The following is a 23,581-nucleotide window of genomic DNA, read 5'->3' on the forward strand; positions in this document are numbered from 1 at the left end:
CTTTATGGCCCAAATTCAAACATAGTACTTAACAGCGCGTAAAGGCTAATTTCTTTCGGTTTCCATGAAACGAAAAACGAGAATTTCAGTTAAGAGCTGGCGGAGTATATACACATGCAATAACGTCTTTATCCTTTACGGGATAAACAGAACCAACAATCATGAAAAGACTTAAATGCCATGTTCAGTTGTATGGCTTAAAGATGGAATTCAGATTCAATAGTGTGAGAGGTTGATGAACTCACTTCAATTGGCCGTCTCTAATGCTACCCGCCACACAAATACTATTTCCGACCGTAATTATACCTACCACCATACTCAGTACACTCATCGATACACACACATCACACTCACACTGAACACTCAGCCAGACATATTATGAATAGAATAGAATCTACGATTGTGTTAGTTGATAAATATAGGTAGTTAAACTAAATATAACCTAATGTGTAATACCTAACACCTAAAATGCCAAGGGAGGGGCCAAGTTACCTGTAGCACAGGTCCACCTGGACCTTTTTCAGGAACTTGGCTCTTCGCAGGACTTCAATGTCATTTAAAGATTAAACACATTATTGTTAGTTAATAAGAACATTTTTGTGAAGAGCAAATAAACGTTATTATTATATTATTATTAGGTTGCTACGAGGAGCCCATCGCTTAAAAGAAGAATCCAGAGTTAAAATTGACATTTATAATCTCCTAACACATATTATGTTTTTCTTTATTCACACGCAATCACGTCTTTACTCTTTACGGGATAGACAGTACCAACAGTTTTGAAAAGACCAGGTTCAGCTATATGGCTTAATGATGGCCCATCTCTTAAAGGAAAATAATTCCAAGCTCGTAAGTCTTACCCTCTATTGACATTTACAATGTGCCAACACACACTATGTTTTTTTTGCTACCAGATCAGCATAAGAGCTTGCACTAGATATATGTGATTCCATTCCCTTAATCGCATTTTACGATATCGAATAGAAATAAATAGAGTGGTCCTACTCTCTTATGAGTCGGGAACCACAAAGTACAATAAATCTAGTTTTAATCTTTTTTTTTTATCCTTTAGTCCCCGTTGCATGCTCACCACTCCGGAGAGGAGCCTGGAGTTTTGGAGCCTTTGACCATAGATCCTAGATTGGGTAAGTCAGGGTTTTCCACGAAGCGACTCCCATCTGACCTCCGTAACCGATCATGGTTACACATCCAGTGGCCTTAATGTGCAGGTTACTTCACGATGTTTTCCCTCACCGTAAGAGCATCAGTTAGTAACTAATGTACATAACTTCGATAATAGTCATTGGTACATGGCCGAGGTAGGATTTGAACCTGTGACTTTCTGCGCATCACTCCTTTTAACTGAACACCTAACAGATTCGACCACCGCCGCTCTTTTCAATGCAATAAATCTAGTTGTATTGAGCAATAAAAATAATTATGTGACGATAGAGTGACAATCACATAATATTCGATTATGAACTTAACATTTATATTAAACTTTAAGTGTCCGTTACGCCAATGAATTAATCAGCATCGATCTAGTTATAATTTTACTAGAATTACTATCCCCTTTCAATGTAGCTTTTTTCTGTCTTTTGTATCATTTTAGGTTTTGGCGAGTATTTTAACATACAAACTCAGACAACATTCTCAATCAATTTATCATGATAGATGATAATATAACTAGAAAACAATAATAAATAAACGAAATGTCCAAATAAGTATATATCAACTGCAACGGAGGCGTGTCGTTAGTTTAAAGAAGCTACGACTGTCTACGAGCTACGACATATTGATCTCCGTAGGGCTGAACGCGGTTTTGTAGCAGACGCTACGGTCCGGTTCTACGCCGTAGCACTTAAAGAGAGTAAAAATATAGTGTATTTTTCACATTGCGTAATGTTTTTGGTTTTTTAAGTACCATATAATTTAGAGTTTCTTATTTATTATAAATAAGTAGGTACCTACATAATTTCCGTATTGAGAATAATATTTTTTTTTTTCAATAAATTTCAAATCGAGAGTCATATCAAAAATATCAAATAAAGTAGTCATAGTAAAAGTAAGTGGAGAGAAAAAGTTATGTAGGGACCATGAGAGGTGCAAAGATGTAGTATCTGCCTACACCTCCGGAAAAGACGGTGTTTATGTATGTGTGTACAAACATAATATCAATGTGTTAATAAGACAGACTATTCGAGTATGTAAACAATACATTGTGATGAGTTACCGCCGCCGGTAAACAAATGACTTTCGTAAACAGACTTACGTTGCAAATTCATCGAGGGCGGGAAGATGTGGTGGTTTCTCATGGCGGCGTCCTGCGGCCTCGCGCACTGCGGCGGCGGAGGCTGGTACCGCATGCCCTGGTAGCGGTAGGCCGCCTGCGACATCTGGCCACACGACGCCAGCTCGCCCCATGACAGCTCGCCCCCGCCGGACCCCAGGCAGCCGCCTTCGAACCCGCCGCCCGCGCCGCTCAAGTACCCGTACTCCATGGCTATCTAACCAGCTCACTCAACATGTGCTCCAAAAAACCGCAGATATTTCAAAAAGAGCAGTCCGCGAGGCGGCGCGCCGCGCGGGGCGCGTGCGTCTTGTGTCGGACTCCGCGGAGGCTCACAGCCGCATAATTGGATGAGCCGCGGTTATATCGAATTATGCCGATTACAGATGGTATCGGATGCGAGCGATAGTTTTTCCCGGCGCGGAGGACCGTGCGCTCGCCCCTCTCGAAATCGAATGATAAGCCTAATTCAATAAGGGCGAGCTTCGAGGACGGGGCGGGGCGCGCACCCCGGGGCCAGGCCAATGGTCGCGGCCGCCGGCTCGCCCTGGCGCGCTCATTGGTCGGCGGCACCCCGCTCCGCGCCGCTGGTGCGGGGTGCGTGTCACGACACTTGTCTACTTTTCTTTTCGCCGACAGTTCCTTTGTCATTGAGGAAAATAAAAAAGTCTTAATTAACGATCCAGGTACCCACTTAATGAATGTCTGTAGGTAGGATGGGTACTTATCGCTACGAGACCTCGACTTTCACAACTTTGTGTGCATGTCACAAAAGTAATGAACTTTTACTAATTAAAATATTTTAATCTTTATCAAAATTAATAATTACATGTCATTAAAATGAGCCCCCCAACTTTCTTTTAAAGATGTTTAAGTTATTCTTCAAATTATTATTAGAATTAATTGATAAAAAAAATGTAAGAACCACTCATTCCTGACTCCTGTATTTTATGCTAGGTGTTATAAAATACATACATACTCAAAAAAAAACTTCTCAATTTCTATAGATATTAAATTGTTACCTACACGTTATAGATATATAGTTTTATTTGTTGTGTTAAATTAATAACTTAAAATGAGACTGACCCCAGTCAAACTGTGAAAACAGTTTTGCGGAATATTAATTATATATTAGAAATAAATTAATAAAAAAAAATACTTACATAATATCACGCCTTTTTCCTAGGAGGGGTAGGCAAAGAATACATCTTTCCACTTGTTGCAAGCAGCTACCACGGACGTTATGTGTATAGCGTTCACTGGGCCATAGATTTTTCTGGGGACCTGTTCGAATCGACCCTGGACGTCCAATTTGAGTTGAGGATGGTCAAATTATGAAAATCATAATTTTAAAGAATACAACAATTTTGCTTCACATATGTTTTTATTATCTATCGCTAACAAATAAATAACATAACAAATAAAAGTAATCAATGAGAAAGGAAAGGCAAATCAAATATTATTTTTACTTTACAAATTTCTCAAATGTTTACATATTTATCTCTTGTGAATCATGATTACATATTATAGTAAAACCTATCAAGGTTATTAAGGAAATTATATTTTATCTTATCCTGGGCGTAAATAAAAATAAGACAAGATAGAGGATATTTTATGAATATACTATGGGATTATAACACAATTATTTTTACAAGTTCAAAACTATTTCAGAGCTACATAAAACCATCAGTGTTCAATAACTTGATTCTGATCAATCCTTAATTCCACTTATTGCAATAATATCCAAAAAGCACAACCAAACATAAAAACAGTTTAATTTTGTTTTAATTTTCAATTTCATAGATATCACTCATCCACAACGGGGGGTAAATGCAGCCGGGGAAATTTTCATGAGAAAATTACACGTAAAATATTCTCAATATTGCACCCGCGGCGGGACGCGCGTCACGGGTCTCGCGGGAAAACAACTACAAATGACGAAAGAACAGAAAATATTATACTACAATGCAATCGGTTTCGCGCTCTGTGATTGTTTTTTTATGGAACAACAAACAAATCTAGGTACCTATGGAACACCACACTCAGTCTCATATTTATTAGTAAGTTACTACGTTATTTACATTTAAAATTAAATAAAATACTTAGTTACTTCTTACTCTACGAATGAAACCCTTTACGTCTTATCTGCGTTTATTGTGTTACTCAGTTTCCCTACTCTGTAACCGCTGAAGCAATCCAGATGAAAAGCAGGCTTAGATCCATTGCGATGAAAAATAAATTCATCACACAGAAGGGCACGTCAAACTTATAATAGTTTTCTTAATTTCTATATTTTTTAAATGATTTTTTCTTCTTCTTTCACTTTATCCTGTGCTACACATTAATTTGTGACGTGACTCCCGCGACGCCCGGTTGTTCCCCGCCATCGTAATGCCACGCGTCCTATCGCGACCTTATTTATTATTTATTGAAAGTAATTACAATGCCATTTTTATGCTAGATACACGCCTAAAACGAAAGTATAAATGCAACATTTTTAGAAGGTTAGATTTCCTACTTAGCAAATAACTAGGTACTTAATTTTTTTTATTATTTATAGTAATCCAAATATCTTCTTATCCGATACCTACTATATAATTATATTCAAATTCAAATTCAAATTCAAAATTTTTATTCATTATTATAGGATACCTCCATATCGCTTAATAATTGTCGTATGGTTTAACAACTTGGTTGACGTCAAATAAATTACTTAAAAACTAAGTTTACTGCCGCTTCCAAGGCGTCAGTGCAGAAGAAGCGGTAACAAACTGCACTGCAGCATTTTCTTCAACAACGTCAACTTCACAATATTAAATTATACTTAGAATAGAATGTGGACGGGAGAATACTTTGTTCACGGGAGATTTATATATTTATGAGATTTAATATTGAAATAAGAAAAATATATATATATATATTTTATGGATTGCCAATTTTAAAAAGATTTATGTACAGAGTGTACTGAAATTTTGATTTAAGTTCAAATTAAACTACAATTAATTACGAGGTTCCTGTGCCAAGCTCGAGCCAGATGTTTTTATCATTAAGGTAATCATCAGTCCTATAATAAGCCTTCTCACAAAGTACTTTCTTTACATACTCTTTGAATTTTCGGTTGGGCATATCAAGAACAATATAATCCAATAAATTCAATATTTACGGATTCCTGAATACCAGTCTCAAACTTATCTCCGTCCTACTCCATGTTAGCTACACGTCATTGGAATAAACTACCTTTTCTGGTTTTTAATATAAACTTACATGTATTGTGACGTGACTATCGTAAGGAAATTAATGTATATTTAATTATTTAAGTCCGAGGTAAATACGATATCTTGTAAATGACCTGTTCTTCACCCTTGCCTCAATTTTGTATGCGATCCTCTTAATGTCAGGTTGGCTGGAAGAGTTCCCACTTTGGGATAAGCCCGTATTTGTACTGTACTACTGTTTTATATTTGTAATGTACTCCTTCATTGAACAATACAGCATTTACTTACTTAAATCATAACGCAGTAGGTATCAAGGTAGGCAAAATGAAAGGAACATACTGTCTAGATTACTTCGGACACAAAAGCTAAATGTACTTAAGTAATATACATACATACATACATATAATCATGTCTATGTCCCTTGCGGGGTAGACAGAGCCAACAGTCCTGAGCGGACTGATAGGCCACGTTCAGCTATTTGGCTTTAAGATAGAATTGAGATTCGAATAGTGACAAATTGCTAGCCTATCGCCTAAAAAAAGAATCTCAAGTTTGTAAGCCTATCCCTTAGTCGCCTTTTACGACATCCATGGGAAAGCGATGGAGTGGTCCTATTCTTTTTTGTATTGGTGCCGGGAACCACACGGTTCACACCACACTTAGGTAAGTAATATAAGTAAATAAATAAATGTTTCTTTAAATGAAGCCATTAATTTATGAAACTAATGTACCTACTTAATTATAGTTACTTTTACAATTATATTGGCCAAACAACAAAACTTATTATAAAAATTTTGTCAAACTACTTACAACTTTTTATATTTATTTATTCCTTCTATTTTCTGCCCTGGCACACCATCCTTGTACAGTTCACGAATTGTCTCAATACAAATAGTCCGTATTTACAGTTTGTTTGGCGGCCCCCCGGATGAAAAACAAAAGTCGCCGCGGTAAAATATGTGATCACTTAGCGACCTGCAATCAAACAACGACCTTCTAGTTTTTCTCTCTCGCAGGACACTCCGGCTTTACGGTGATATTTCTAAGTTAGGTACTTCCTACAATCTTGTGTACTCCCGAGTTACTGAAGTATCTAAATATAAGTGAAAGTTCATCTTGAATATGATATAATATAATTACAATCTGAACTTTGAAAATTTTGCATTAACTTAACATCAATCTAAGTTATAAGAAAATCATAAGTTTAAAGAATACAAGTGTTGTATTTTGCTTTAGCTATGTTTTTATTATCTATCGCTAACAAATAAATAACATAACAAATAAAAGTACTTACGTATGTCCGAATATATTTTACAACACATAATACCTATACTTAACTTTACTAGGTACATACATAATTAACATACATACATATGATCACCCTTGCGTGGTTGACAGGGCCAACAGCCTTGAAAAGGAAGAAACGTGGCCTACGTTTAGCTGTTTGGCTTAATGATAGAATTAAGATTCAAATAGCGACAGGTTGCTAGCCCATCGCCTAAAAGAAGAATCTCAAGTTTATAAGCCTATCGCTAAGTCGCCTTTTATGACATCTATGGAAACGAGACGGAGTGGTCCCATTCTTTTTTTTTATTGGTGCCTGGAACTACACGGCTCATACATAATTAATTAAATAGAAATACAATCCCGAATTTATTATATATGATATTTTACTAACAACTAAGTAGGTAAGTGTAAAGAGAAAATAATCGACCTTCCATCGAATCAAGCATTCGAATGAGCGACTTTGTCTTTACATTTCAGCTCAAACGTTTATTTAAGTTGACAGGTAGTAGAGTTAGTGTAATGACAATTTGCATAGATTCGTCCTTGACCAAATCAGGCTAGCACAGAGCAATAACAACACTTACCAAGAAGGGACTCCAGCCGTGCGGCGAATGTTGTCTAATTTGATTATCCTCCGGTTATGGCTGCGTGCGTGCCTCCACCTACACTTCTAATTCGATTTGTACCCTCTGCCAGCCACATGCCACTGCATCTATTGTCCCCGACTTCTGCTGTTTTTAATTAACGGATAACAACTTAAACTGTTCTGGGTGAATTTGCGTTTACTTGAAAATTGCTTCAAGTAATAAGATTATTAATTGAGGTAGGTTAATATTTATAAAATAAAAATATAACAAACAAAAACTATTTATTTGAAAAAGTACACTACTGCTATATTTAAACAATAAAAACTAGGTTATGCCTATTAATTAAAAGTAATTTGTGGTCATCTTCTTCATAAAGATGTGGTTAGGTATATAAAAAAAATATATAATTTGACTACAGATATTTTTGTTTTAAAATAAATAATTGTTTGAATACTTATTACAATACAATCAACTTTGTCATTAAAATTTTCACATACCGTAAGCACAGTCAACAATGTAGGTATAAAGAAAACAAATAAAAAAATTACATTCGATTAAGACCATAATTAAGTGGACAATCTTAGTTTAATACTGACTAAAGCAAAGTGATCGTTTAGTTTATATAGGTCAGCAAAATAATTTTTTTCGCTTCAGATGTGTTTTAAGATAGATAAACTCTTTTCTCAGTTTTGGTTGGATTTTTTAAAGCTACCTTAAATTTTTAGCTTCAGAATAGTTTTGACGTATTCAGGTGCAGCTACCTAATTGATCACCACCGCTCCTGCCTTTTGACTCTGGAAGCAGTGCAGACGAAGCCAACCCTAACCAGGGGTGCGGGGGACAGGCAGAGCACCTGCGGCCATGATTGATGACACAACCATCGCCATGATTGCTGACGCCATTAGCTGAGATCTCACTGACGCTCCTGTCGCCTGCGTAGGTGCAAACAATGATTAAGAAACTTTTTAATGGTCTTTTAATGAAACGGTATCATCAACAATAGGAATATTAATGTTTATAATTGGGAATGTTTATGAATTTTTTTTTTGGTTGGTATATCATGGTTGGTACTCATATGAGTACTATTATCAATCATAACATATTTAACCTTCCAAATATTGCGATACTAGTTACAAAAAATACCACCTATCTTGTTTATATTTAAACTCTGATCTCATTTTTAATGTAGGTCTCATCATTTTATGAGTGTACCAGGTTGCATGGCTAGCGGGTCGTCTGCCTAAACCTATCTAATTTGAAGAGTTGCTACACGAAGTGACTGCCGCGTGACCTCCACAGTCAAGACGCTTTAAATACGTTTTATTAAGATGATTCTTACTACGTCCAGGGGTAAAATTCTAATAGATTGTTTTCTATTGCCGACAACCCAACGACAAATTTAAAAAGGAAAATCAATGTGCCTGCTAAATCTGTCCATACATACATCTTGAATCCTATAAGTAAAGTTCGTATATTAATCATTGAAATTTACACTGAAAGTCCGATACGACACCGATTGGCGAGTAAACAGAGGACGCGAATGCTGTAAGGCGAAGGAGGGATGTCGGCAAACCCGGGCGTTTGCTCGAAAAAGCCAAGCGAACACGGGGCGGTCGGTCGCAAAATAACTAGTGTACAGTGATCCCTTGCTTGTTTCAAAAATTAAGATGTCTAATATAAAATAATTGTCTAGTTCCTTACATATATCTAATTACGGGGTAGACAGAGCCAACAGTCTTGAAATGACTGAAATAAATATCTAATCATCGAAGATAAATTAAACAATAAACATACCGCAAATGTGGTCGACATCTCTAAATTGCATCTATATTTTTGATAAGTTCCTCACTGACAAATTCAGGAGCGAATTCTTTAATTTTATTTATGTCAATATAAATTTTATGTGTATAGAATGGTATCTAGACTTTACCGTGTAGCTGGGTAAGGTTCACTAACGTGAGCAGACTGCATACTCATTTATTTGCAGCTCGTAACCAAACAATCCAGAAGCATGATGACTTCTGTAGCGACATTATTTTTTAATCGGGCGGTCGGAGCAAACACGTCGTCTCGGGGGATCCGCTCATTAGTTGCTCAAACACGCCGGCGGCCACTTTGACAAGCGTCAGACTCCGGGTCCTCTCCGGCCGGCAATCTTCCCCTTCAATGATCTAACGCTAACTATAAAGAGCGATTGGCCCGGCGGATAGTAAATAGAAGCGGTTATTGACTTAAGAGTAAATAACCTTGTCGAAATGCCAGTCCTCGAGCCCAAAAGCCAATCCTCAATTAAACTATGTATTTGATAATGTTGATGTAAAATTTCCTAGTCGAAATGTAAATAAATATCAAAAACAAGTAAAAATAAACCGCAATTTGATATTAACTGCAACAGACCCATTACTTGCAAAAGTCGATAGTATTCGAAAGTAAGGCTTTAGAATGAGTAAGAAGACAAGTTTAATTTTTTAATGTCTTATTATGTAGGTACTAGTAAAAATTTGTTATGTATCTACTCAATTAAGTACTTATTTACAAACAAACAAGAATATATTATAACATACGAAAGATAAATTTGGTAATATTTTTTTTATTGTAATTGTCAAAATTAACTGTTTGCTATGTCCAAAAGTTAATTTGCTAAAACAGTTTTAGACTAGTGTAAAATTAAGTCTAATCAGTGTGAGAATGCCTTAGTGATTTGAAAATGTGAAATCTATGATTGAGTGTGAATGTAAGTGTAGGAAGAAACTATATTAAAAATTAACAGTTATGATAATTTTACAATCGATTTATCAATTCGATTAAATTCTATTTAATCATTTTAGTAATAACAAATAAACAACTTGATTATATAAAAAATTAATAGCAATTAGCTACCTACATAATTAAAATAAAAAAATGTGTGTATAATAATTTGGTCGAAATTAATGCATTATTTGTTAAGAGTTGTATCAACGTAATAATATTAATCTTTATCCAAATAAACGTGTTGTTGATTAAGATCGTTGAATTGACCGTTTAAGATTGATTAAGAATCGTGAACAAAATTGACCTTCACATCACTTAATTTGTATTAGTATGGATATCAGTGTATTATGATAAGCGTTATTTTATTACCCATCTATTTATTTAACTATCTGACATACCAATAAAAAATAGTGACCTTATTTCGGGATCGGAAAACTTAAATTGCTTATATATTTATCAACAACAGGTCTGGAAAAGCTTTGATTGGGTATTTTATGAATTGATTAAAAAAAACAGGACCTACGTCAAAAATAAGTTTGTACTAAAATACATTAATGATAACACCTTGTGCAGCATACAACGGAGAATAACCATGACAGATTCTTCCACGCGTACGAAGTCCCGGACTACAGCTAGTATTAAATAAAAATGTATAACCTAAAAATTGTACTACAAACGCCACCTATGATTTAAGATGTGTAACTGTAAGGGAAAACTAGATGAGCTAAGCGATTTGTGTGAAATGAAATAATTTAAAAAAAATATATGTATTAGAAATATTAATACAGGTTAAAAAAATCTCGCGAGGCCGCTTTTGTTAAAAGTGCGCATTTTCGCTGTTAAGTATAATAATAAATATCGATCCATGCGAAAAGAATTAAACTTCACAGTCAAGTTTCGCAACCTGTATAGATGAAAAATTTTGATATTACAAAAATAAGCCTACCAAATAACTCCTCCAGTGACATCTGCCGACGGTACTGTACATCGCTAAGTAGTTCTGGATAGATATCATTCCCTTCGCTTTCGAGAAGCAGGCAAAAGAACCAGGATTAATTTTAAGCATAAAGCAAGAGCAAAGCCGTACGCCATCTACCGCTAGTAATATAGTACTATCTATATAAACAAGTGTTATGTCCCTACTTTTGGTAATTTCGTTATACCAATTTTCCTAGTTAAACATTTTTTAACCGTACACGTACATGCTAAATGGCAGTGAGGCGCTAGGTAAAGGTTAGCTAATAATATAAAATCTGGAGGTTTTGGTGCTTTGGTAATCTCGTCAATTTCAGAAATAATTTAAATTTTTGCTCAAGTTAACTTAAATCATTTCTAGACAGCATTTAGTCTTGGCATACGAAACTATTTTTGAATAAAATATGCCTAGGTAAATAAGAAAATAGACTCTTATTTCTTACTGAAAGAATACTAAATTAAGGATTTTTCTTTGAGGCGATGGGCTAGCAACGTGCCATTATCTGAATCTCAATTTAATTCAGCTAAACGTAGCCTACACGATTATTGGCCCTGCCTATCCCATGTAGGATTAAGACGTGACAAATGAAATCTATGTAGGTAGATATGTAATCTGTCTTGGCAGTAGGTACATTACATTTTTTAAATATAAATATTATTTAATATCTCTTCTTATATATACCTACCTATATCAGAAAAGATTGGTACCAAAAAAAAATAATTTATTTTTATTTTGATGATATTCGATGACCTAAATAAAGGTTATATAGGTATTTTTATTCCCTTCATATTTTTCTTGAAAATTCGATTATTTTATCAATTTGGGAATATTTTACTTAATCCAGTTTGAATTTAAGCTAAGAAAAAAAAAGTAGATATATGTATTTATAAAGGATTTAAAAGAAATATCAAATGCCGTGGTTTAAAATCATTTTCACTTTATTTTAAATTTTACATCATACCTCATCTGTACATTCAATTCAACCAAAAGGTTCCTATTTGTACAGTCTTAATGATAACTATAACTAAATAAACGAAAACTACCGCTGTGCTTGTAAATTAAAAACAAAACAATATTTGTAATAAACCATTCACAACTTTCGGCTTTATAATTGAGAAAAAGTAAGACAACTTTGCTTACGACACTGCCTTAGTTATGTATAAAAGATACGTTACACGCTGTATGATTTTCATGAGAGCTCATTATAAAGAAGCTTACACTTATGTGAAAGTTACGTTTGTAATAGAATTAAGAGAGAAACTTGAAAGCTTGGCCATTAATTTATTCTAATTAGTTTAATTAACATCGCGTAACGCCGCGGTGGACGCGGCTCGCTACGCCGACTTACACAATATTTACGATAAATGTACGTTTCTCTCCTAGTTCTATACCTCATACCAACATTACCTTATCATAAGGGGAGTTTTTATTTACATTAGATTCCCTATCGCGCTAATGAGTATTCAGCTCTTCTTATATAAACATGTCTTGTTATTGTCAATCTGCTCGGCGGAAATCTGAAGTAATTTTCTCCATTTAAAGTAAGCCATTATCTTCTACGTTAAGTCTTTCTATAAAAATATTCTTAAAAATCAAAGTTTGGTCGAAAACAGGAATGTGTAAAACATTTGACTAGAATTTACTAAAACTTAACATCGACCTAAATAAATATTACATACTTCAACATTTTCACTCGATATCAGTTATACAACACAACTACTTACACCTCATTGCAGGCGTTTCATTTGGAATTAGCTATAAACTGAGATCTTAAAAATTAAATTACATACAATGACACACAAAAACATACTCCAAAAATAAAACTATTCACATCATTCACAAATATTCTAAACAATCAAAAATATTGTACAATATTTCTTTTTTCACACGTGAGCTACCACGTGGGAGCCACTAGCACAATTCACCGAAGCTTCAACTGAGAATTTGAAAAAACTTGGCATCTACAATATGAGTTACGGACCTTAATTATCTAAATTTAATTTATTCTGATATTCCAACGAAATACAAAATCTCAAAATTTAAACATCTACAAAAGTTCAATACCTAAGTACCATCCTTGAAGCTACGTTGGCTGTGGTGGACCCAAGAAAGTATTTGTAATTTTTTAAAATAATAAGTTGAATAATTTTGGACATCCATTGGCTTAATGCGAGTTGATAGTTCATTTTAAATTTCAGTCTTACTTAAGATTTTGGATTCACCGGAGATCATAACTATAAAAGTAACTTAAACTGTCGATTGTATTCAAACTATAATACAATTTAAACAAATCTCTATAAATATCATAAATCTAACTCTACAGCTGTACTTTATATAAATAATTTGAGATCAATGGACAATTCTTCTATGTAATTTTAAAGCCTGAGCATTATACAATGTAAACTTTTTGCTTCGCGAGTCTCTTATCCGCCCAGGTGTGCGACAAAAAATCAATTTTAACAATAAAATTCGTGTGAATTCATAACATTTCGATCAATACGTCTCTAAAGGCTTTATTTGATAAGAGTCTTTCAATATAAGGTGAGAAAAAGAAGTTAGGTTTGGTCACCATTAGTAACTAATACGGATATCAGAATCGTACGTCTTGGACATCTGTGGGTGTGTCGGGCAGTTGTGTCTGGTCGGCGGCCTGTTTGTGAGGTTGCGCGTGCCTGGCTCTTGTGGCCTCCTGTGGCTGTGTCTCGCGGGCTAGCACTCTTTCCACGTGTCTGGCGACAAGCTCGGCGGCAGCAGCTGGGGCTCTGGTCAACGCACACAGGTCGCTGATCGACATTCTCACACGGAGACCACGCGCTGCCGCGGTAATGCACGCGACGGCAACGAGAGACGGTGGTACCAAAAGGAATTCGGTTTCTGTTGACAATGAAAACAGTACTGTAAGAAATATGAGCGATTCTAAAGAACAATACAAACTTATCCTAAACCTCTAGCTAGTCTAGCTCAGTGGAAAACAATATTTACCTATAAAAATGACCTTTAAGAACAGAGTACCTACTGTATAAAATCTTTGCATTGCATTTCATCATTCAACATATATACTTAGTTATAAACCATATAGGAAGTAACAATACGTTCAATAACACGATTGGAATGGACAAATTGTTTTAAAACCAGTTCATTGTTTACATTTAAGTTTTACGTGCATCGGACGAGCAAGGGCAACTACTGTCGTGCACAAAGATCGCAGCGGGCGCAGGTAGACAGCATCTGTTGCGAGATAATTGGGATACAGACAGGTGGCTCGGACACCTTGCATATCTTTGCTTACTCGCAACCACACATCCCGTCCTCTAAGTCAACTCATTCGAAAAGATATTATACATCTTAAAATAAAGATGTATTATTGACTTGAAAGTTCTAAAATTGTCGTGTTACATTTTGCACAATACACGCCTGCTATTGTTGTTTAGACGAACAAGGAAGGAGCCGAACAGCTGCCAGATTTGTGCATTCCGTCCCCGTCTGCATCTTGTGTACCTACCTCGGGACAATAGCGCGAGAATAATGGTAATTTACATCTTAAGTCATCTAGCGTAGGGCGCAGCTGCGATTTTGCCACGGCCTGAGACCCTCCTTGGTTCATTGTTCGAGGAAATAGGCTTCGATCGTGGCTCCCAATCAATAACTCTCAAAAGTACCGTTAAATTTTGCACAATTCTGCGCCAATTAATAAGGTCACCAAACCGCCATTTTAAGAGAAGTGAATACTAAAGATAAAGTCAAATAAATTGAAGGGCCTTTGACGAATAGTTTAAATGGCAGATTCTTCCATTTTTATACTAAACATACATAATTATGTTTTAATTTACTGTAGCATTTGTATATAACGGTGTGGAGGTATTGAACCATAACATACTTATATTATAAAGTCAAGTTGGATGTATCGCAAGGCGAAGGCAGCCAAGACGCGGCAGATGTGACGGCACCTGGCGCGACCCTTCCGTCGGCTACCTCCGCAACAGCATAGGGTCACTGCCCACCTACACTACACCCTACCTTCTATTCTACTATATCCTTATAAGTCATTAACGCTATTTGCTCAAGAAAAACACGATTGCAACACGCGAGTGCATCGTAATTTTAAGCAAAAAAACTGAGCATGAACCTTTATAAATTAATTAATGCTGGAGCTTAACTATCACATCCGGAGGCCATTCTAACGAGGAGAAATAGGGTTATATTTACAATGAGGACAAAAATAACTGTGGTATATGTGTACGAGCTGCAATACGTATCGTGACCGCGAACATTTTTCATAGAGTTAGAGCTGATTAATAAAATCAAAAACGTTCGTGGGTCCCATATCAGCGCTGATCTCCATATCATGGGCAGCGAAGCGACGCGATCCGTTGTGCGACAGGTTGCTTGTCAGTTGGTACTGCAACATCTGCTGGTCTAACACACGCTAAGGGGCCTCTGACCCAAGACAACCACCCCCGCGTCTTACCCTACTAATTGCCGCAGTAGAAATGACGTCTGTCCAACAGACAGCGAGGACCGTTAATTTCCGTTTGAGAAACCAGTCTACCCTAGCAGCAAATCCTAATGCAAACATTAATGCTAAAGTGCAAGGGTTGCAAATAAGTTAATGTCTAATCGTGCAAAAAGGGTTTCAATATAGGTAACCCCCGTTAAGTTTTTATGTCTTATTTAAAAAACAAGTTCTATAAAAAGTTTACGACTATCAGTTAAGATCATCAATATTATACCATAGAAATAGTAGATATATAATTGAAATATGAACAATTTTATTTTTATGCGTTATAAATAATAAAGGGGGTTTTGTTTGCATTCGATGGTAATAACGCTTTAAAAAACTGTTTAAAAATAGAGTATAAAAAGCATAACAATAATCGCGAGGGACGTCTCGGAAGTTGGGCTGGGTTAAACGGAAGCGCGAGATCTCGTGTCTTTGGATTTAAGTTTGGAGTTTGAAGACACATATAGCTATCGGGTTAGATAGGGTCGGCCGGGACGCCAGGTGCGCGCCGAGACGGTCTTTGTCGGAGCCTTTGTCGCGACTCAGGTCGAACCGGGACTCGGCCGGGAGTCGGGAGCGACACAATGGCTGCGGGACGTCTTCTGGCATTGTCACAAGTCAGCTGTCGCGGTCCCTTGCCCGTTCGCTAAGGCAAAAGTCGTGGACGTGATACGATTGCTTGCATTTCGATTAAGCACATTAATGCCAACTGTGACCAATAGATATCGGTTGCATAATTTATTTGGTACGTTCCTTTGAAGTTTGAAATTTCAAAGGGCGTCGAATAAGTTAATTTATATGTTGAATAGAAATCCTCTTCATCGACCTCAACACAGCGGTTTGATCACCTACAAACAATAATGATTAAATTTACACTTAATTTGCTTAAAACCATAAAAGATTTTACTGGGGCAGACGTCGTATATGATGCGGTTTTTAAGAGAATCCTCCTTTTTAATTAGAAATCAGTTATTAGGTATAGCTATAGCAAAAATTAAGGCTTCGAAATGGAGTTTAATTTAATATTGGCTTCACAAACCCGAGTTGGTATTAGTATTTTATAGGGAACCTTAAAAGATCAATTTTAAATTGGCTTTCCATTAAAAAGAAGCTGGAATTAATTTTCAAAGAAAAAGTAAAAAAGGTCAAGCAGTGTTATTAACCCCTTCACACCTCTAGTAATGCACGATCAGTTACCGGCAATTATGGTGTTTCCGTTGTAACACCAACAAGAACTTGACACTCGCCAAATTTTTTAGAAGTAGTATACTAATTTGAAATCAATTTTGACGACATTTAGTGTACATTATGTACCTACTTATCGGTAATAACTTTATCAAAAGAAAATTAGAAGACTAAACCCGGATAGATTATGTATTTATTAAATTACATCACTACAATACATTGTGTATTTATTATTATTTTGACGCAATATGCCAAGCTATCTATCTGATATTCTAAAAGGAGGAGATATACAATATTTAATGATCCCATTTAATGCGTTTGTATCATGTTAAGTATTGGAATCCAATGTCACTGCGCAAGGGTAACATCTGACAGCCATAAATAACTGTTATCAGGCTCCGATGGACCATACGGGTGATATGAAAAACTCTATACTTATTTGTTGAAGCAAATTAAATTTAGTTAACTCATTAACAAGCGCTACCAATTTTCGATTGTTGTTTTATTTTTAAGTTATTAAGTTTTTATTAACTTAATTGTCATTAAAAAAAAAGGAAATAACTACTAGGTTTACAAAAACAAAATAATATAAAGAAATAATTAACTTTAATATGTAGGCACGTTATAAATAAAAAAATGGTAAATTCAATTTCGATCGTAGTATTATATATAATTAGTATCTAGTATAATTTTATTATTATAAAGTAGATACAGGTAACATTTCCAAGTTATCGCTATGCTCAATGGCCAGGCAACAGGCGCAGGCCCTTTGTCGCTGTAACACGTTAGGGTCACCGTTGGTCAATGGCAATTACAGCTTTACGGTTAACTGAGGTGTTTAGCTCAGTTATTTTATTTTATGCTAGGAATTTTTTAGAAAATACATCGAGTGTATCAAGAGTGTATAATGTTCTATTCCTATTTGAAATTTTATTTGAACTATGATAAATATCTTCAGTGTAATAAGTTTCTCGGTGTAAAAGCTTACACACACCGACAGGACCTCATAAATATCTATAAAGACACGTAAATACGCAGGATACCAAAATATCCGCACATATGGCGTCCATTACCTATGGCTATTAAGGCAGCTGGATCAGATTTAAATTGCTGATAAAAGCATTCATATAAATTTACTTAATTTTTATATGATTAACCACTTTATGCCTGAAAATAGTTCTACATACTGACAATAAAAATAAAATCGAATATTTAAATAAAGTTGAATTTAACTAAGAGTTATTTCAATTCAACATGTTTAACTGGACACACGTGCTCCTAAGCATTTAGATTTGCATATTAAACTTTAACGTGTAACTGGTTACGAGTTATCCCTCTGTACATAATCTTCAATTGAAATTTATTTAATTTTCAGCCGCTGTGATGCATAGTAACTTTGTGTTATCTAAAAGTATTTCAAATATTTGACAACGGGAGTGGTCGAGGGTCAGTGGCTGAGGGAAGGGCCTGCGCGGGCGCAAGGTGTGCGCGATATCAGTGCGCAAGCGGCATGTGCGCGTTCCGATACACGCGTCGTCCACCCCTAACACGCTACGTCCTGTAGCCATTATAAACAAAGGGAGGAACGCATTATAAACACGCATTGAACGATTGACCCCACACCTACCTATCAAAATTTACGTGCAAAAAAAATGCGTGGCTGAAAATAATTATATGGAGTTTTAGGTCGTTTACTCCGAGCATATACATAAGATTTACTCGTATGTTACAGAGTCTAAAACAAAATTGGTTTAAAGTTAAATGTTAGTAGTTTAATGAAATCTATAGTTTAATGAACAAATAGTCCTAAAATGATAAATGATGAAGTAATAAAATTTCGTAGTAGAATCCGCAAATATGTTGAGTTTTTTTGTGTTATTTTCGTAGAAATTGGAATAACACTGGTCATTTTAGATATTTGTAATAAGTTATTAATTTCTATTATCTGAATGAACATTTACTATTTTGGCATACTTAGTTAAGTAAAATAAGCAAATCATAAGTAATCCACTTGTGAAATCCGCTTTCAAATTTTTAGGATTTTTTTTAATATACATACACTCTATTTTTATTGTCTTAATATGTGTATTGATTAAGTAGGCAGAGCCAACAGCTGGATGGATAAGAATACAATATTCAACAATTTACTGTCAAAACACTTACCAGTATAACATACGGAGGTGAGAGTAAGTGCATGAGTGCGGACCAGAGGATTTCCTCGGCCCCACGGCACTCGCGCCAAGAACGGCTCCACAAAGTCGAAGGCGGTAGCTATCGACAGTTGCCAGTTCAACCGTTGCAAAAGCATAACTTCCCATTGCTACAAGAAAAAAAAACATTATGTTATTAATTCAATAGCGTATGTTTTTATTTTACGAAAGTTGCTATACTACATTCTCAATTAGATCCTACTCGATTTAGCTCAACCCAAGGGCGCGACCCCGTGTGAACATTAAAATCATTTTGAAAGAAGATTCGCAGTTCTATTCATCGATCGCTTTAATTTATATGCTTCGCAATTACAGTACGCTTGTTAGGTGTATTGAAGAAAGGACAAATACGTATTCTTAACAGTTGAGTCGTAACCGTCATACTTGATGAATTTGGCGGAAACCGCAAAAGTAGCAAATCGTATTACAAAAATAGTAAGTAAAGGGAGAGGCCATGGGACCTAAATTTTTTGCGCTGGGAACTCCTATGAAATTAAAATAATAAGGGTCGATTTACACGAAGTAAGTAATAAGGCTGCTGGGATTGGGAAGCACCATAAAAGTTTGGCTTCTTTTATTTTCATCGATAAGTTGTAGCCGTTGTATGATAAACAAGGGTGAATGACATCATCTAACAATAATCTTAGTCTTCAAGTTCATTAAATTAAACTCAGATATCTTGTTGAAGTGGACATTTAGATAACAATTATTTTGACTGTGTTTACGTTGTTCGTATAATGTGACTAATTCTGTGCTTGTATATCCAACACACTTCAATTCATTAGTTAATTGAAGTGAATAAAAGAGGCGCAGAAGTTTGGAATAATGTCATGCGTCACTGATGCATTAATACGACTGACCCGACGAATTATGAGACCAATGACGGTATGTATGTGAAAGTAGTAGGAGCTGTAGGTCGGGAACCATATGACGTCATTAAGAATGCGTGGCGGCGACATATCGCGATCATCGGCCGAATTAATTGCAAGGAAATGTGTGACTACGCTGCCATACGGGGTCTCAAAGTAAAAACAACAGGGCTTTCTCACGATCTACCAAATTATCATATTATCCATTTTAGTATCTCATGGAATTATGTAAGAAGTTCCGTAGGTGAACGTATCTGCAAAGGGAATTATATTTAATTTATGTAACGTTATTTGTTGGCATGTTTAAAATCACCTAATGGGGTGGTTTTGGCTGGCAGAGGCGTGAGAATTGGGCGACATAAGTCATATTTAGTGACATACCAAACCTAATTGATTCAGTCACACCTGCCCATGTTGGTAACATTATTACAATTATGTCATTTTTGTTCGCACTGTAACCACATTGTGGGAACCGGGGACTTGCCATTGACAATTTTAGGTAGGTAAGGTACTTACCTACTTTTTAATATTTTCAGAACCATTGGAAGCATTAGGTGAACAATACTAATGTTATCGCTGATCGTGGCCCGTGCCCACATTTCCGTCGGAAGCATGTAAGAAAGCAATTCGATATCGTCACAGGCTTGTAGCTTACTTAAGAAGGGAGACTATAAGTGCCTTGGTCACTACACTATAGTGCGTCAAGGAAGAGGTAATTGCCGGAAACTAACATGCGACTTGGAGGAAACGGGGAATATAAAGACCTCTTAGGGGTGAAGGAGTGACATTTGACTCAACTAATCGAGTTCATTCACAGAGAAATCAAAACAAAGAATAACCTGCGGTCGTGGCAGGATGTAAGGTGCATGGCTTCATAGGAATCACTTGACCTTTTCGTGCCTTTCACGTATCTATGTGTATTGTTGATCTCATAAATTCCTGAGCGAGAGATAATTTGTATTAATATTTTCTGTTCAAAATTAGAGTAGGCATCTAATTTGAATTCTCAAAAAATTCAAGCTAAATTGGACTTTAACACTGCCTACTTAGAGACGAAGTCATAAATGTAAATATTTTAGAACCACGTGGTTCTTTACTATTACAAGTCCTTACTTAAGAAAACATCACGTGACTCCTTAGTCACGTGATGTTTTCTTAAGTGAAAGTCTACTTTTATTCAAACCACACATTCCTATGTAATGATAATTAGATAAGTACATGTAATGAATGGTCTAAACCCACAGAAACATTGTTTACGTTTTGAAATGCACCGAATTTATCTTGTTTTGTATCGGGTCGTATCGTCAAGTAAGTAAAGCTATGGTATTCATATCAGACTATCAAAAAATTTAAAATGATAATCTGTCAAAACAAAAAACCGGGAATCAGACTGGAAGGACCAAGAGCTAGGAACAACCAAATAAATTACTGACTAGATAAACTTACCCTGACTTCATGTGGGTACACGGAGTTGTCTGTGTAGGCGCAGAGTAGGTCCACCGGTAGTGGGTGACATTGACGAAACTTGGAGGCGAGAAGCAACGCGGTGACTGCAAGCAGTTGCAGCTGTTGTCGGGAAATTGCACGCTGGGCCAGAAACCGGTCCATGTAGCTCACGGCCAGGGGAAACACCTGCTCTTCGCACTGCTGTTCCTCGCAAACCTGATTGCCAATAAATGCACCTTTACTACAAACGCATATAGCTTTAAGTTTGTTTTGTAAACATGTTTTTGTCCTTCAACTCGTTATGATATTTTGCTATACTGAAGTTGAATGCAGAAATGTAGCTGTAAAATTAAGTCTAAGGGTGGCGATAAAGTATATGCAAGCCCAATTATAAACTTGTTTGGGATAAATATTTTTAATACTATAAAGCGCTAAGGATTATCTTTATCAGCTATCTAGTTTACCTTTATCATTTAAGTATATTCAGCCTTTTAATTATGGTGTTATGTAATAATATTCAAGTAGGTTTAACTCCCACTACCTACTCATTAGTTGAAGGAATCTACCAGCTTTCTAAGTAGTAAGCTAGGTACTATTTACCAAATGGTTTCATAAGAAAACACGAATTTATGGCTTCTTTTATCTCTCATGATAATAGAAAATTTAAGATACGATTACTAAAAGCCTCTATCTATTCATAATTAATCAATATTCATAGTCCCTTCACAATTTATCCGATAGAATTTTGAAAGTTTATTGTTGCATTCTGATGTTGTCGCAAGTTTGTGTAGTTTTTACCTGCCGCAAGTACTTTCAGTTAAAGCATTAAGATTCCCGTGTGCATCCAAGAGGTAAGTTGAGCAAAAAATCAAGTAAAAAAGGTTTCCGTTGACGGGCGTTTCTAAGGGCTCCTATCTAGTCTGACACCGAAGCAAGTTTCCCAATCGCTTTTCTATTGAGCATTACATCTTAAGTCGACATTTAAGCCAAGGATATTTTGACATTTTTAGAAATAGATAGCTTCATATAATAATAATGTTTACAACTTTCTTGATATGAAAATAAGACACAAAAATATATATAATAATATAATGTTTCTTAAAATTACAGCTACAAACGGTTCTTTCTATTTTTAGTATCGTAAAAAGTAATTTATGGGTTATCCATAACCGTCCCACAAAGATACTCTTGTATACATGTAGAATACCCCGCAAGTACCACGGGCTCCTCACCAAAGAGGTAAACAATGTAACCGGGACTAACACGAGGAGGAATAAGAGTAGAATAGACAAGGTGGAAGTTTGAGGAACAGAGAGTGGATAGATAGTAGATGTATATAATTAGATATTGCAGAATCCGAAAGTGTCAGGTTGCTACACATTTTAGGATAGTCCCTTGACCGTCTTCTACGATAAATGCAGAAACAAAGCATCTAGTGCAGTCTTAAGTTTTTTATTTAGACTAGAATGGAAACAAAATAACTAAACAAGAATTGACAGATGCAGGTAGAATCCAAATAATATTAGTCATCTTCATATATCGAGAACAATCTCATTTATTTAAAAAAAATCTCACTCATAGGTAATTATTTACGACTCAGTACGGTGATAGTGGTCGATGACATTTAAAAGCGGTCGCTCACGGAAGTTTAATTATCTATTGTATTGATATAAGATGTGTTAAGAATATTGAACATAAGTTAGATAATCTCACCTCCAACATCCACGTTGTGACCACTTTTCGCATAAAAGGCTGTATGTCAATTTGCACATTTTGGAAGTAGTCAGTGTGCAGAGCATGCAGCCTCTCCAAGTCCATCAGGTTGAGTAGAACACGAGGGTCCCGATCCAAAACTCTGTCTGGACCTGCTACACACATGTCGACTGCCCTTCTGCTGCTGCTAGAATTCTCCAAGTTTTCGCCACAGGACAAATCCATTTTGATCACTTTTCAAACACTTAGAATAGGTACACGACAATCCCACAAAGTTAATCGAAAAGTAAAGTTCTAAACTCGCGCAATTTTTCTTCCGTTTGTTTACAAAGTTTCTCAAAGTAGAGCTAACTACCGCACAACCGCCCTACGAGCGGTTCACATCGAGTGTAACTTCGAGTGCATCGGAACGTGCGCGTACGCACAACTCGCCCCTCCAAATTCCCTTACAGGAGAACCCTTTGAAAAACGGTCAAGCGTGAGTCAAGATAGTATAAAGTAGAGTTGCGGGTTTACTTTATTGAGCATATTTCATATAAATACTTTTTATG

General features: G+C 35.9%; 2 protein-coding genes across 2 annotated transcripts in view; both read right to left on the reverse strand.

Moving 5' to 3' along the window:
- The window catches only part of LOC106131070 (paired mesoderm homeobox protein 2A-like), a 30,018-nt gene extending 27,517 nt beyond the window's left edge, over positions 1 to 2,501 (reverse strand). Inside the window, exon 1 of the mRNA XM_013330060.2 lies at positions 2,273 to 2,501. Within this exon, the coding sequence (XP_013185514.2) occupies positions 2,273 to 2,501 (229 nt within the window). The remainder of the gene's footprint in view (positions 1 to 2,272) is intronic.
- An 11,020-nt stretch (positions 2,502 to 13,521) lies between these two features.
- LOC106131152 (G1/S-specific cyclin-D2-like) lies at positions 13,522 to 23,255 on the reverse strand. Its single transcript, XM_013330150.2, has 4 exons — positions 23,031 to 23,255; positions 21,318 to 21,533; positions 18,956 to 19,112; positions 13,522 to 13,980 (listed from the first exon to the last, which is right to left on the reverse strand). Exons 1-4 carry the CDS (start codon positions 23,253 to 23,255, stop codon positions 13,697 to 13,699), a joined length of 882 nt encoding a protein of 293 aa, XP_013185604.2. The 3' UTR covers positions 13,522 to 13,696.
- Between the last annotated feature and the right edge of the window lie 326 nt (positions 23,256 to 23,581).

This window comes from Amyelois transitella, chromosome 6, assembly GCF_032362555.1.
Source record: "Amyelois transitella isolate CPQ chromosome 6, ilAmyTran1.1, whole genome shotgun sequence".
Classification (NCBI taxonomy): domain Eukaryota; kingdom Metazoa; phylum Arthropoda; class Insecta; order Lepidoptera; family Pyralidae; genus Amyelois; species Amyelois transitella.